This window comes from Lycorma delicatula, chromosome 3 (assembly GCF_047948215.1).
Source record: "Lycorma delicatula isolate Av1 chromosome 3, ASM4794821v1, whole genome shotgun sequence".
NCBI classification, from domain to species: Eukaryota; Metazoa; Arthropoda; class Insecta; order Hemiptera; family Fulgoridae; genus Lycorma; species Lycorma delicatula.
The window spans coordinates 205,266,036-205,281,698 of NC_134457.1; the positions used below are offsets into that span (position 1 = coordinate 205,266,036).

General features: G+C 26.6%; 1 protein-coding gene across 2 annotated transcripts in view; it reads left to right on the plus strand.

Annotated features, from left to right (window-relative positions):
* LOC142322383 (membrane-bound alkaline phosphatase-like) overlaps window positions 1-15,663 on the plus strand; it is a 48,870-nt gene continuing 33,207 nt past the window's right edge. Inside the window, exons 1-3 of one of the 2 annotated variants that reach the window (XM_075361405.1) lie at window positions 1-109; window positions 3,328-3,425; window positions 14,288-14,359. In XM_075361405.1, the coding sequence (XP_075217520.1) occupies window positions 45-109; window positions 3,328-3,425; window positions 14,288-14,359 (235 nt within the window). In that variant the 5' untranslated portion in view covers window positions 1-44. Of the gene's footprint in view, window positions 110-2,576; window positions 2,686-3,327; window positions 3,426-14,287; window positions 14,360-15,663 lie in introns of those variants that run through there. The other variant, XM_075361406.1, reaches the window with a different exon arrangement.

Here is a 15,663-nt window from a genome sequence, read left to right on the forward strand (position 1 = left end):
TCGATTTTCTCTGGGGATTGAGGTCGATCGAGTGGGAATCTACCATGCGGAATGTAGTCTTCAGCCTACTTGTTCTTGATACCTTCATCACCAGTTCGAGTTCTATCAGGTTAGTTCAGATAATTTTAGTTCCAAGCTGAGAATGCTAAGTCTTTAGATTATGTGGACTTTATTTATTTATATTTTATATCCAGTGGCTGGATATAATTAGGATATTTTATATCCTTTATTTATATTTCATATCCAGTGGCTGGGCAAAAACTTAATGGTTGAAATTCTTACTGGGAGGTCGTCTAACCCACCGGGTTGGTCTAGTGGTTAACGCGTCTTCCCAAATCAGCTGATTTGGAAGTCGAGAGTTACAGCGTTCAAGTCCTAGTAAAGCCAGCTTTTTTTACACGGACTTGAATACTAGATCGTGGATACCGGTGCTCTTTGGTGGTTGGGTTTCAATTAACCACATATCTCAGGAATGGTCGAACTGAGAATGTACAAGACTACACTTCATTCACACTCATACATATCATCCTCTGAAGTATTATCTAAACGGTAGTTACCGGAGGCTAAACAGGAAAAAAAAAAAAAAAAAGGGTAAGGTCGTCTATCTAACCTCTTCTAAAATACAAATATTTACAGCGTCAGTTTTTAATATTCAATTTTACAGTAAAGTTATAGATATTGCGCTTATTACAGCATAGTAAATTAATAAAGAATAAATTAATTTAAAACCAAATATAAAAAGACAATATATTGAATTTTGGCATTCCATCAAGTATGAAAATATGTTCCTTATATTTTTCTCCTTTCCTTTTCTTATTTTTATTATGACTCAGGTTTCTCGCATTTTCATTTTCATTTCATTTTTCATTTTCATTTCTTACGAAGGATTTTTTTTTCAGACTGAATCTTTTGTGGGCCTACACATATTGTATACTAAAAAATAATTAAATAAACAAAAAAAATTTTGAAATTAAAAAAATCGTACTCAACAGTAAAAAAATAACACTTCATAAGTTCTTTGAATTTTTACATTTTGGAGTTGGTGCCGAATTAAAAAAAAACAAAAAACAAATATTAAAATGTTCTCATCTTATTTGCACCGTTTCTGATACTGGAATTTAAGAAACGATTAAATTAATTATTGTTTTATCAATCTTGTATAGGTTTCTTTATGAATTACTAACTAGTTTTATTGATTAAAATACGTATACTCATTAAAAAAATCTGATGGGGACACCACATGACTTCCTTGTACGCCTGTTAAATTACATATACACATTTTTTTTAAAAAGAAAAGTAACATTAAATTTTATTTCGTTAATAACTTCTGATACTTTTATATATATATTTTTTTATTATTTTTATTGTTATTATTGAATTATTATTTATCGTAAATTTTTTTGGCACTTGCGTATTAACGCCACAGCAGCTACAGCTTTATTTAAAAAGAAAGTAGTCAATCGGATTTCGGTGGAAAATGAACAGTCTCTTTATTAATTTTAATAAATGGTTATTTTATTTATTTATTTTATAAATATAATTTAACCAAACTTAACCTACGCTCGCTTCGCTCGCTAACCTTGACTAATTAAACAGTAATGTTTTGAGTATTTATTTAATAAATTCAGTAATTATTGCAATTTGCTTATTTAAATAATAAATAATTGTAATTACTGAATTTATTAAATAAATACTCAAAAAATTACGGTGTTAATTAATCAAGGTTAGAGAGCGAAGGGAGCGTAGGTTAAGTTTGGTTAAATTATATTTATAAAATACCATTTTTTTAAATTAATAGACTGTATTGAATCTATGTTAAACTCTACATCGCCCATTTTCCACCGATATCCGATTGACTATTTTGTATTTAAATAAAGCTGTAGCTGCGGTGGCGTTAATACGTAAGTACCATTTTTTTTTACAATCAGAGGATAATAATTATTAATAAATCAATATATTTAAATTAAAAAGAAATGTTAAAAAAAGGGGGATGAAGTCTGATTCGAACTGATGTGACTTCCCCTTGTAAGATACAAATATTTCATTAATTAAGATTTTATTTGACTATAACTCTGGAACCAATGAAAATAAGTACTTCTTATTATTTATCGTTGAAAACTTCTCAATCAGGGCTTATCACTCCACTAAAGAAATAGTCCAAAATCCAAATATTTTTGGATTTTAGGCTTTTTGGACATTTTGAGTTCACTCGATTGCAATCAAAAGGGGAGGTGCACAACTATATGTTACAACAGTCCTAAATCCAAAATTTCAACATCCTACGGCTATTCTTTTTTGAATTATGTGACATACATACGTTCATACAGACGTAACTCCGAAACTAGTCAAAATGGATTCAGGGAGGGTCAAAATGGATATTTTCGTTGAAATCTGAAAACCGAAATTTTTCGCAATCACAATACTTACTTTACTTCATACAAGGAAGTAAAAAAAAAATCATTATTTGTTTTAAACGAGAATATTATAATTTCATTGGTCCATATGAGATAGGACATTATAACAGACTTGATATTTCATAATAAATAATTGTAATAAATTGTAATAAATAAATAAGTAGATAGACAACAACGGTTATTATCGATGATCGATAGTTGAAATCAACAGAAATTATAGTTTTTGGAATTGAGAATGTCATTTTCGGAAGTGACTTGTGTGCCACATCACGTAAGTAAAATATTTGATTATAATTTTTATATTCATTCATACAGTGAATTTTTGTGGAATTAATCGTACAAAATATTTTGCCGTATTTTGTTTTACTGTATTACTTTCGTAAATAATTTTTATGTAACATATATAGATTTTAAAAATAAATTCAAAAATTTATAACGTAAAATGATTTTATTACAAAAAAGATTAAATATTTTTGAACTTGAAATTTATATTTCTAGTGTTTGTGACTTCCAATTATTGTTAAAAACAATTTATATATTGTTAAAAAAAAATTCTTCTAATTCACGCCAAATTGTAGGTATTATATTTCAATTTAATTTTATCGTATTTTTATTTTTTGTGTAAAAGAATACTAAAAATTCTAGTCTCATTTTAATCCAGCTAGACGATAACCAACCATTTGTAGTACCATCATTATAATCTTACTCTTAAAATAAGCTCTTGAATTGTTTTCAACAACAATAAAAGATTAATTTGAAACGTGATCGTCTGTTGCGTAACATAATAAAAATAAATGTTTTATTATTAAAATGATAACAATTGATTTTAAGCTCATATCATTCATGTAAAATAAGATACTTTACCTGATTATAAAGTAGCTGCACTTTTCATTTTATGATTTCTTCATTTCAGAAAAATGTGTCGGCTGCACCGAATGACAATTTTCCTTACTTTACTGCAGTTACTACTTATTCCAACTTATAGTGTACCTTTCGACGAACCTCATCAAGGTAAAAAATAAATAAAAATATTTCGTAAGATTTATCTCAAAATAAATTCGTTTATAATAACTTATTTTTTCTTATACATTTTTTTAACTTTAAATTTAAATATAGAAATTTTATCATCCTCATCGGCTGATGTGATTATTAATCAACCATTAGTAAAAAAAATTGTATGTATGAACTGGATTTCTATTTTCATTAATTAGTTTTAAATGAAAATTAATGAATTATTGTGATTATTGATATTAAATTATACATTATAAAGTAAATAAATAATCGTCCTAAATTTATAAGGTATTTCAATTGTTTAATACTTAAGTGTCATTATGGATATTTAAATAACTACATAGTTTAATATTTTAAACAATTATCTAACTTCCAGTAAAATAATTATTTGTTCAACCAAGATTTGTTTGGCTTCTTCGAAATTATGATTAGTTGAATGCCACCTCAACCAACCAATTTATATTTCATTAGGTGTAGAATGCATAAAAATAAATTTTTTTAATAACGATTAATTTAATTTAAAATATAAATATAAATATAAAAAAAAAAAAAAAAAAAAAAAAAAATTAAAAAAAAAAATTAGTTTCTTTATGAATAAATAATTTTACTATAATGAATAAAACGTTTTTTTTTTCAGGAATTTTTAATTTGTGAATTTACATTCTTGTCGTAAAAAAAGAATTACATACACTTCTCAATAACATTTTCTATCAATAACACTGACTGATTGCGTCGCAAATAAAAATGCCCATCTTATAAGTATAATTAAATTCTTTAAATAAATTCTTAACGTGAATTAAAAAAAAAAAAAATTAAAAAAAAAAATTGAAAATAATTGGTTCCGTGTCACATTAAAGGTAAAGATATCAGATTCAATTCGAGTATAAGTTTTAGTTATAATTAGCTTGACGTTAAATCTACTACATATGATTTGGCTTTAAATTGAATTAATTACATTCTATCAAAATCTATTTAGTAGATTAAAACGAGGAAAACTTAATAAGCAAACGTTTACCTTACAGCTTGGTATAGAAAAATTTTAATATAAAACATTTTCGTAATATATATTCATGGTTAATTTCCAAAATATGAGGTATGACGTTCTGGTCATGAGGTGAGAATTGTGAGTTAGTGAAACGACCTCCACAACGAAATTTTTCCTGAGTGTCTGAACTCGAAAATTTCCTACTATCGAAACGTTTAATCTTGTTTTATAACAGGCCATAGAATATTCTCTACACCTACAGGCAGCTAGTTACATGACATTGTTATGAAAAAAACGCATATTCATTTCGATGTTTACATTCACAGGAAGCAATACCTATCTTTATCATGTCAAATATTTAACTTTTATTCATGAATAATTTTCAAAAACAAGAACTATTTTTACAATTTACACTATTATCCTTTGTAACACACCATTTACGGAAGTAATTTTTTTTCATTAAGAGCTATTACAACAATGAACACTTAATGTTAAAATAAAATAGGCCAGATTTTGAGTTAAAACATATTTTATGTCAGAGACAATTTTTTACTTCTTCCAAAATGCAATACCGGAATGGCGCTCCACTAACCCACCGAGTTGGTCTAGTGGTGAACTCGTCATCGTAAATCAGGTGATTTCGAAGTCGAATGTTGTAAGGTTCAGATCCTAGTAAAGGTAACTTTTATATGGATTTGAATACTAGATCGTAGATACCGGTGTTCTTTGGTGGTTGGGTTTCAATTAACCAATCTCAGGAATGATCGACCTGAGATTTTACAAGACTACACTTCATTTATATTCATACGTATCATCCTGATTCATTCTCTGAAGTAATACCATACGGAGGTTAAACAGAAAAAGAAAGGTATACCCTGCTAGTCGTTGTTCCTTAACAGGCGTACAGAATATTTCAGGGTTTATTTTTTTGTGTGTTAACAAAGTGAAAAATAAAACAATTTTTTTTTATGTAGTATACACTTACACCTATGTCATATTTACACTTTAAAGATAATTTTTCATTTTAATATTTTTTCCTTCGTTGTACGAAGTAAAGGAAGTATTGTGATCGCGAAAATTTCGGTTTTCAAATTTCAACGGAAATATCCATTTTCACCATCCCTGAATCCCTGACTCGCTTCGGCGTGACGTCTATATGTACGTATGTATCTCGCATTAACTCAAAAATAATTAGCCGTAAGATGTTGAAATTTTGGATTTAAGACTGTTGTAACATCTAGTTGTGCACCTCCCTTTTGATTGCAATCGACTGAATCAAAAGTGTCCAAAAAAGCCCAAAATCCAAAAAATTTTGATTTTTTGTTAACTGTAGTATAAGTCCTCATTGAGAACTTTTCAACGATATATCATAAGCGGTACTTATTTTCATTGATTCCAGAGTCAGCCAAATGAAATTTTAATTAATGAAATGTGTAGATCGTATAAGGGGAAAGTACATCGATTCGATGTACCTTCCCCATAACTCTTTTTTTAACCTAACTACATTAATGTAATAATAATTATTAACCTCTAATTGTAAAAAAAAATTATGATAAATAATACCTCGGTAATAACAATAAAAAAAATAAAAAATGGAAAAATGTCAGAAGTTATTAATGAAATAAAAATGTATATACTTTCGTTTAAAAAAAATGTGTATATGTAATTAAATAGGCGTACAAAGTAGTTATGTGGTGTCCACATAAGTTTTTTCTACATATTTGCATGATATAGCAAAGCCAAACCTCTTTCATATCTGTGTATACTCAAATCAGTTGTGCACGTAATTGTCACGATGTCAACTTATGATGAATTGTTAATGGGCTAATACGAGCAAGCGTAATGTTATAGCAATTCTATTTCGATTTATTACATTTAGAATGAGCGAAAATACTTAATTAAAAAAACACTAAATTCACATTTATGACCGGCTTAGATATTAAAGTTACTCAATAGTATTGCGTAATATTAGGGAATTTATCAGCAATATTAATCTCATTAAAACGCAGCAATTTTTGAAGAAAAAATTATCAAATATAAAACAATTACTCTGCAAAATTTTGAATTACACTTGAAATTTTTTCCCGAACCTTAACGCAAACAGCCACAAAGCTGTTTCTTTTCAGATTGGTATACTATTTCAAATATTGACGTAATATATTTAACCCTAAGTCATTTTAAAAAATAAACACAATTTTTTTTAGTTTCTTTTACATCATTTATAGTTTCTTTCATCTCCAGTTTTTCCTAGTAAAGTAGTACTGTATTCATAACTATTTATGACCTTTTTATTACAAGACTAAAGATACTGATAACTCAAAGGGTAAGATTATTTATCACGGAGAGGAAACAACTAAATTTTAGCGCAACAAATTTTAGAAATTAACAAATATATGCATACAAAGGAAAACAAAATGTTGAAAAATTAAAGCAACTTACAAAATCAAACGGTTCAATAAATTAGACATTATTAGAATTACTTGACTTGTTTTGTACCGAGTAATAAAGATCTATTGTAAGATTAGGGAAGACTAAGAAGACATGATTAGTGAAGATTAGATTATTAAATTCGACTCTGTGCACAGCAAATGAATGAAGTAACAGTTAACAAAGCTTTCGATTAACCATTAACTCTTCATACTCTTAAAACAAAATGTCTATTTTGTCTTGAAAATATTTTAAATTAAATTTTCATTTGAAAACCGAATATTGATACGAACAAAGAAGCTTCGTTCAGAATAACACTAATATCTTATTCAGATTATTATAAATTAATTAAATATTAAAGTAAAATAAGGTTTTCTTTTGAAAGAAGGAAAAAGTACATGGTTTTTTAAAAGATGATTTCTTAAATAGGTTTTCTTGCTTGTAATGACTTAAATCTCAAAAAAATTGTATGTCAATTTTTTAACTAATTTAAAAAACTCCTTTCGAGTTCGAACAGTATGTAATTTCTTTATGTGTAATCACAATTTACAATTCAACATATGAGTTGAATTTAAAAATTTTTATATTTTCTATTTCTTGTTTTTTAATCCAGACTAACGAAAATTTTATTAGTGATTTAGATAAGTTTTAAAAAATTTCTCTCTTAATTATTTCTAAAGTATCTTATTAAATTTAAAGTAGTAATGTTTACACCCGATGATATTGAGATTAATGAAATTCAAAGTACTTTCGCGCGAAAACTGAGAAAACTCTGTTGGAGAAACAGATAATATCAAACGCTTACTGATATCGCCATCACCGCAACCGCATCGAACTCGCGCTTGCAAAACTCTACTCTATCTTTTTTTTATCACAACTTCGCTGAACATGGCTTCGCAGAAGTACTGTTCCTCTTCGCTGGTCCCTGGTAGCATTTATATTTCTTGGTCTGTAGAACCAGTACCTGCCTCATCCCTTTAATTGTTGAGAGTAATAAGTATCATTGTCCGCGCCCTTACGTTGTTCTATAACTTCTTATTTCGGTCCGGTAACCCTTCTGGTCAAACAATAGCTTTTGTAGGTGCCATTATCTGTATCACAAAGAACTGATTGCTATACAGACCCGTTACTCTGAGAAAATGATACCTTTTAGTTCCTTCTAATTCTTCTTTTTAATATTATTTTCTCTTTCTTTCTTCTTAATTGGAAGAAATCCGTTTTCCTGTTTCTGTTAAACTACAACATATATTTGGCTTAATATATATATATTTTTTTTGGTTTTTTATTACCTTTAAATGTTGTAATATATTTTTTGTGAGAGGTTGATAGATGAATCCGAAGAAAAATATCTGCTTTCAAGGTTTGATTCTAAAGCCTTTATATAATGGCTGAATATAATTTGCAAAATCTGTAATGAGATTGTATCTAGTATTGAAGAATTATTTGTTATGGTGTTTTAAATGGATTTACGTAATCTCCAATTACTAATTTATTTACTTTTCCATCTATATTTTTTTATAAGATAGGGAAATATCTTTGCGTCTGCTACTAGTACAGATGGGACTCGCTGTGTTGGCTTCATTACCGATTTATTGTTTTTTTATTAAATAATAAATTAAAGTTATTACTACGAGATTATTATATTAGAATTTAAAAACATATATATATATATTACATGGTAGACACGAGGTAGATGTAGGCTCAATGTTACCTGATTCTTTTCAGATAGACAATTGTTATATGTGCAATCAGTCTATTTCCCATTACATGTGAACGATTATAGAATCTAAGTTAATGTTGTTTTTTTTACTTCTACTTTAAATTGTAAGAAATTAAAGACTGTAATAAAACAATAATAAAATATACAAACAAAAATAAATCAGTGACTTTTTTCTGAAAATAATAATTTACATACTTAACCTTTGTAATATTTATTATACAATTTTGTTTCAAAGAGTAAATCTGTATATAATTCTCGGAATTTTTTTTAAGTAGCCTAAATGTGAGATATTCATATTAAAAAATTCTGTTGTAATATTAATGAACTGTAGTAATATTTTATAAGTTCATAATTAAATTGATAATTATAAACAAGTCAGATTATTTTTGGGTACAAAGAAATAATTCCTCAAAAAAAAAAAATATATAAGAAATTACTTTATCATTTACATTTACAGAAGAATATAATAACAACGCAATAAATGATAAAAAAATAATGCGTGATTTATTATTTATATCAGCAATTATACATTAAATTATGTTAAACAGTAATAATGATTACTGTTATGAAAAAAAAATTACATTAAGTAAATTACACATTCATATCAAAGTTGCATGAAATATTATTTTCTGTTACGAAACTTGTGTTATCTATGGTAACAAAGAATGAACTGTTTCTTGGAATATGTCGTTTTAAAATTGTTTGAAATCAACGAGCTCTGTAGCCTTTAGCCCCGTGTGTTTTGATAAAAGATCCAAAGAATTTCGGTTGAGAAAAGGTAGTATGAGAGTATGAGGTTATGTCTGTATTGACGTATTTATTAATGTAATTCAAATACGCTATTTTTAACTGACATTAATGAAGAAAGAAATTTTCAATTTAATCCGTACGTTTTTATTTTATATGTACTTAAGCTTTACCATTCATCGAATGGACCGGTTCAATGATTATTTTTCTTCTGTAGAGGAAGTGCCTCAGGAGCTTATGATGCAAATTTTCTCTTGTGGAAAATTTTTTAAGGAAAAAATAAATTTTTCACAAAGAGGATTTGAAAAAATATAATTTTTTCATGACTGCTTAGAATTGAATTACATAAAGGAATGATAAATAGCTTGATGATAGTCTGATATTAAATGTATTTTAATATGAAAATTCATAAAAATTAATTAAAAAATTAAGCAAAAAAGTAATATATATTCCCGCAGTCCATACAGACTTATTTCGCGTTTGGTTATCGTCTTTCCATGTTTTTTCTCTCCATATTTTTTTTTTATTATTTTCAAAAATACGCAGGTTTCATTTCCTTTTATGTTTCCCGCTACCAGTTTTTTCTTTAAATCTTTGTTCGTGTGTTGATATGTTAAAAAAATAACATAATTTAACTTTATCTAAATTTTAACTTTTTGAAAATCTTAAGTTGTGTTTTCACTTTGGTGTAAATATAATGTAATCCAAATTTATTGTAAAGTATTGACTATTACTTTTTAATGTGGTTTTTTAATTTTTATAAAAAGGAGTTTTTTAATTACAGTAAATATGTTAACTTGAATAAAAAGATGTATTAAATAAACGAAACATTTACTATTTGTCTTAAAGAATAGCTCTGAAGTAAATGTAGTTAAAAAAAAAAGTTTTGTAAGACAGTAAAAAAGAGGCTTTATTTTTAAGGAAAAGATACAAACATTAGAAATTGTATTTTTATGTCTAGGATTCATATCCCATCGTAATTAATATTTAGTTTACCAAATTGTTAATTTTAAGCATTCCATTTTTTAAAAAAATAGATGCTTTATTTTAATCTTTTGCTTCCTTTTTTTATTTTGAAATTGCAGGTAGATATCTTTGATATCTGGCACAAATGGTAGATTTTTTCTGATTAACATATTTTTTCGAGTATTTAAACAATTTTTTTATTTATTTGATATTATTCTAATTATAAACATCTACATTTAACATATAAAAAGGGCATTATAGAAAAACGTTTGGTAATCATGATTTACGTTCTGAGATTCTACATCTGACTACTGACTAATACTACATCTGACTAATGACATTTATAAAAAAATTCTAATAATCAGAAACTTTTCCCCTGATGAGTTGAGAAGTATGATTTAGTGAAAGAAAATATATTGTTTCACTATAATTTGTCCTAGAGTTTATTCGATAGCGATGTATATAGAAGACCTGACATAAAAAAAAGGAACCAGAGTTGCTTTTCCATAGTAGTGAAATTTATATTTCATTATAATCAGGCTGTATCATGAAAAGAGGGAATATCTTATTTATAATCTTAATTATCACCTGTCTTTAGATGAGTTTAGCTGTTGATGAACAACAGTGCATTCAGCTTTGTAAAGATAATAATCGAAAACTTTTTCACTTTATTTTCCTTAATAAACTAGGCGTGGAATGCTTGTTTTTCATATAAATAGTTATTCCATTTTCATAAACCAAATCACCAGAAAATTTAAAAATATTAATCAAAAGTTACGTTGGATATCTTGACAAAGAATGCCAAGAGTTTTATATATATATATATATATATATAGCCGGACAAAGCTCTCTTACTCACCCTTCCCGTCTAACCTCCTGTTATCATTAAACTCATGCTTGCGAAAATAATAAATAAAAATTAAAGCCTGTGCAAGTTGTAAAAACTGTCAATGTATTGTAATTTCTTCAGAGAAACAGTTTGGTCAGTACAGAACCCGAAAATTTGAGTGATCTGAAGAATAAAAGTAACAAGATAGACGGCCTTTATCTTAAAAATAGTAGTTGCAAAACCATAATTTCTATATGGGTAACCCTCGAAGGACAGGTAACCCCAGAAGGACGGGGTTTACCTGTCATTCATACAGGTAAAAATGTATTTTGCTCGTTTCTTAGCGTTAACTGAAAAATACCACTTTGTTTCTCGTTTTTTTTTTTTACTTTTTTAACTTTTTTTTATTTTATGGTTTTTCTGGTCAAATAACCAGAGGCACCTGCCTCCGGTTACTTGACTAAAAACGACGCCAGCCGCGTCGCACAAACAATAACAATGGCAGTAGCTGTGTGTGTGTTGGTTGAGCCGCCGCGCAGTACATTTATGCATCCTTTAAACAAATTGAAATTAAATAAAACTGTAAATGGTTATTGATATCTATGTGAATAATATTTGCAAGCTTAAATCGAGTGAATATCTCGTTTAGTGTAGTTGGAAATGGGGAAAATTTGCAATCATTATTAAAAATCTGTTTACCTTTCTTTACCACTTTCAAGATCGATTATCAGAAATCTAAAAGTTAATTTTTGAATATTCATATGAATTACACATACCAAAAATCAAGTTGATATTTCATCTGTTACCAAGAAATTAAAAATAAATAGTAAAATTTAATAATACTCCATTTTAACTCTTTAAACTCAGAATTTCATAAAATCCTTTCCTAAAAACCCTAGTGTGCACTTACACTAAGAAGAACGCGTATACAATTTTTCATCACCTTATATTCAATAGTTTTTGCTGGGCGTTGATTATGAGTTAGAACATCTTGTTTTATTTGTTCAGATATAAGTATAATTATTACATAATACATTTAATGCCAAAGGTATAATACTGAATTCAGTATTAAGTTTGTCGAAGAATATAATGAAAGGTTTAAAAACGTAACCAAAAAGTTAAATCGGTAATAAAAAAGTAGAATATTGAATTGAACCGTACAAATTATTTTTTTTTATGCCAGTTTGAAAAGAAAGTAGATAGATTAAAAAATTGTATCTGAAGCAGTAAACTGCTTTGAAAGTAAAGTACGTTCAAAATTAATGAGTTTAAAAAGGAAGAGGATAAGGCAAGAGTGCTGCCTGTCACCAGCCTTTTTTTGATATATATTTTAAAAATACAATAAAATATACTCAAGAAGAAGAAGGTGAATTAAAATGGTTGTTAGAAAAATTAATGTAATGAGGGTAGGATCTCCTACCCTCATTACAATAATGAGGGTAGGAGATTAAGAGGTTAAGAGATTAAGAGTTGCGCACAGCTCTTTCCCTTGCGCAACCATTAAACTAATTGTTGCGCACAAGGAAGAGTTAAACCAATAAACCATTATAGATACTTTGATAACAAGTTAACAGGGAAATAAAACCAGAATTGCAGTGACTGAGGAAGCAATTTCCAGGAAGAAGCATTTATTATCTAGTAAGATTGAGTTAGTTAGCTTTGAAGAAGTGTTTAAAATGTATTTTTGTTTAAATGTAAAAGGAAAAATAATGACTGGAAGATTTGAAAGGCAGAAAAAATTTGAAAGGGGTTAGAAGAGGTAAAGGTAAATTAATAAATAAACAGTCAAAGTGAAAATTTAATGTATAAGAATAGAAAAATTAGAAGTAAAGAATTAACAAAAATTAAAGCTTTATCAGAACAGGAAAGCTAACTTGCTGGACATGTGATGAAGAAGAAGAAGCAGAGATTAAAACAGTGTTGAAGGTAAGAAAAAAAGTCTTGAAAATATAAAATATTATAGCCTATTTAAATTAAATAGAAGGAGCTATTAGTTTCGTAAAATTTAGGTGGTAGTTGAGAAGAATGAGGATGGAAAAGCTGCAAGAAATCTCAAGACAGAAACCTGTATTATGATGTTGTCAATTTGGTAACTCAAAAACTATTACATTTACCTCAGATAAATAAATAGATCGAATTTTTTCAAACTTTCCAGGTTAGAAAACAATGTTTATGTTATATTTATCTTAAAAAATAAAAATTAGAAAGGAGAATTTAAAGTATAAAGTATAAAGATTGTGTTAAAAGTTGTGAATATTTACGTAGAACTTGATCCGAAGGTTAAAATTAAAATGTGCTCATAGTAAAAATCTGGATATTTGTACTCATTTTTTAGTATGATGATCACTGTTGCTGATTGTTGAATATTAAAAAAATTTGATAAAATTCAAAAGATTTATTTTCCAAATTCGTAAAAATGTGCTTCTAACACACTGTTAGTCACTGACGAAGAAATTATTTGTTATAGTTGAGAAAAAATGGATCTCTTTGTATTTATAAATTAAGAATTCAATCTGAACGTATTTTATTATCCAAAAATTATTATATGTGTTGAAATTTATCTAATGAAACATAATGGAAATTTAATTAATGACGTATTAAATATGTACAGTAAAATATTCATAATTTCTGTTACACAAACATAGAATTAGTTAATTCTACACAGAATTAGTTTAGTAATTATGTATTAGGTGTTTATATATAAAAGTTATTAGTCATTATGTGTGTGTGTGTATATATATATATATATATATATATATATATATATATATATATATATATATAGTGTACTGTTTATAATCAATCAATGGCAACGTTATTACACACATTTTGAAATTAATTAACTGCTTAGCTTGTTTTACTATTTATATGCTGAATTAACAAGAAAAAAAACATGATAGATATAACAATTTTCATCAGACAGAAACTTTTTTTATATTTTCTCGCCGATACATAGAACTATAATAACTGGAAAAAGCCGAAACGTTAAAAATAGAATATTTTAGAGAAACGTATTTCAAGATATTACGTTGATTAAACTTAACTAAAATTTCAGTCAACCTAGAAAATTTTAAAGTTATATTTTGAAAATATTAAAAACTTATGTTTGAATAAAAGGAATCAAAGCCAAGAAATCAACCATCTTATTTATTTCTTAAATTTCTATGTCATTACTTTTATGTTTATAGATGGTAAAGGAATTCCAAAAATGAAGACTCTATCAACACCAAGTATCTTAAGACTCGACAGTCGCGAGAATGGTAAGTTTATAATTTTTTTCTTTTACTTTTCCCAATAATTTGAAAACATTGCTTCATATTATGTTGTTTTTTTTAATACACTATTTATGAAAATACCATATAATCAATGCTATAATTTCCGTAAGAATGATTTTTTATATATTCATTTTGTCCTTACTTTCAAATAGATATTTAATACATAATTTAAAAAAAAAAAAAGGGTAGCTAAATATAAATAAATAATAAAAGATCAATAATGTTCCTAACAATAGAAATTGTTTTTATAATTACTGTAAACAATGAATGTGTACATATTTATATTATAAAACACGTACTATTACTTAATCCTGTTTTTCTACGATTGTATTCCTTATGTCTATTTTTATTATTGTAATTTGAGCGTTGAATTTAAAGTAATGGTTATTGTTGCCTTATATTAATTATTTGAAATAGTATTTGATGAAGTAGTGCGTGATATTTTTTCAACAAAATGTTTATAATTTTTGGTTATAAATAAAATGCAGGTTTAAAGAATTATATACCGAGATGTTAATGAACTAAGAATTAATATGATTGACAGTTTTAAATTTGAAAACGAACCATATTTATATTTATTTGATAATGAATATAGTTCAAAAATATCATTAAAATGTCTGCTCACGTAATTTTTTGAAATATGGATTTCTACTAATAAAAAAAAAGACAATAAAACAGGTTATTGAAAACTAATTGTTTTCTATTGTATATGATTTTTTTTTTAACATTTCAGCGAAGTATTGCACAATCTGCTTTTACATATTCAATAATTCCTGTTTTATTGTACATAATATTCTTATTCCATGGGAGATCACTTAAAATTAATAGAACAATTTAAAATTATTACTAATTTTTCAATAAAAGTACAATTGAAAATATCTAAATAATTCAAAGTGATATTCAAAACATTTTGATGCCCTTTATAAGAAAAGTTATCGTATAACGTTTCTTTTTTTTGCATTCCATGTTTTATTATATTGAACTGGTTCTGTAGTAAAAATTGTTTAGTTACTTTCAGGATATTTAATGTATTTTAATTTTTCTCTTTTTTTCACTTTTTTTAGTTAAATATGTTTCTATGTGTGTGCGTGCGGGTGTGCGAGTACATACTTATATATATAAAAATATATATATATATATATATAGTACAATCTATTGATTATAATCGTTTTACAAATAGCTTTTATTTTTTTTTCTGCTTTATAATATCATTAATTTGTTAAGTTTTAATAATCAAATGAAATTCAGATATTAATGCATTTAATAAATAAAATAACAGTATATAATTA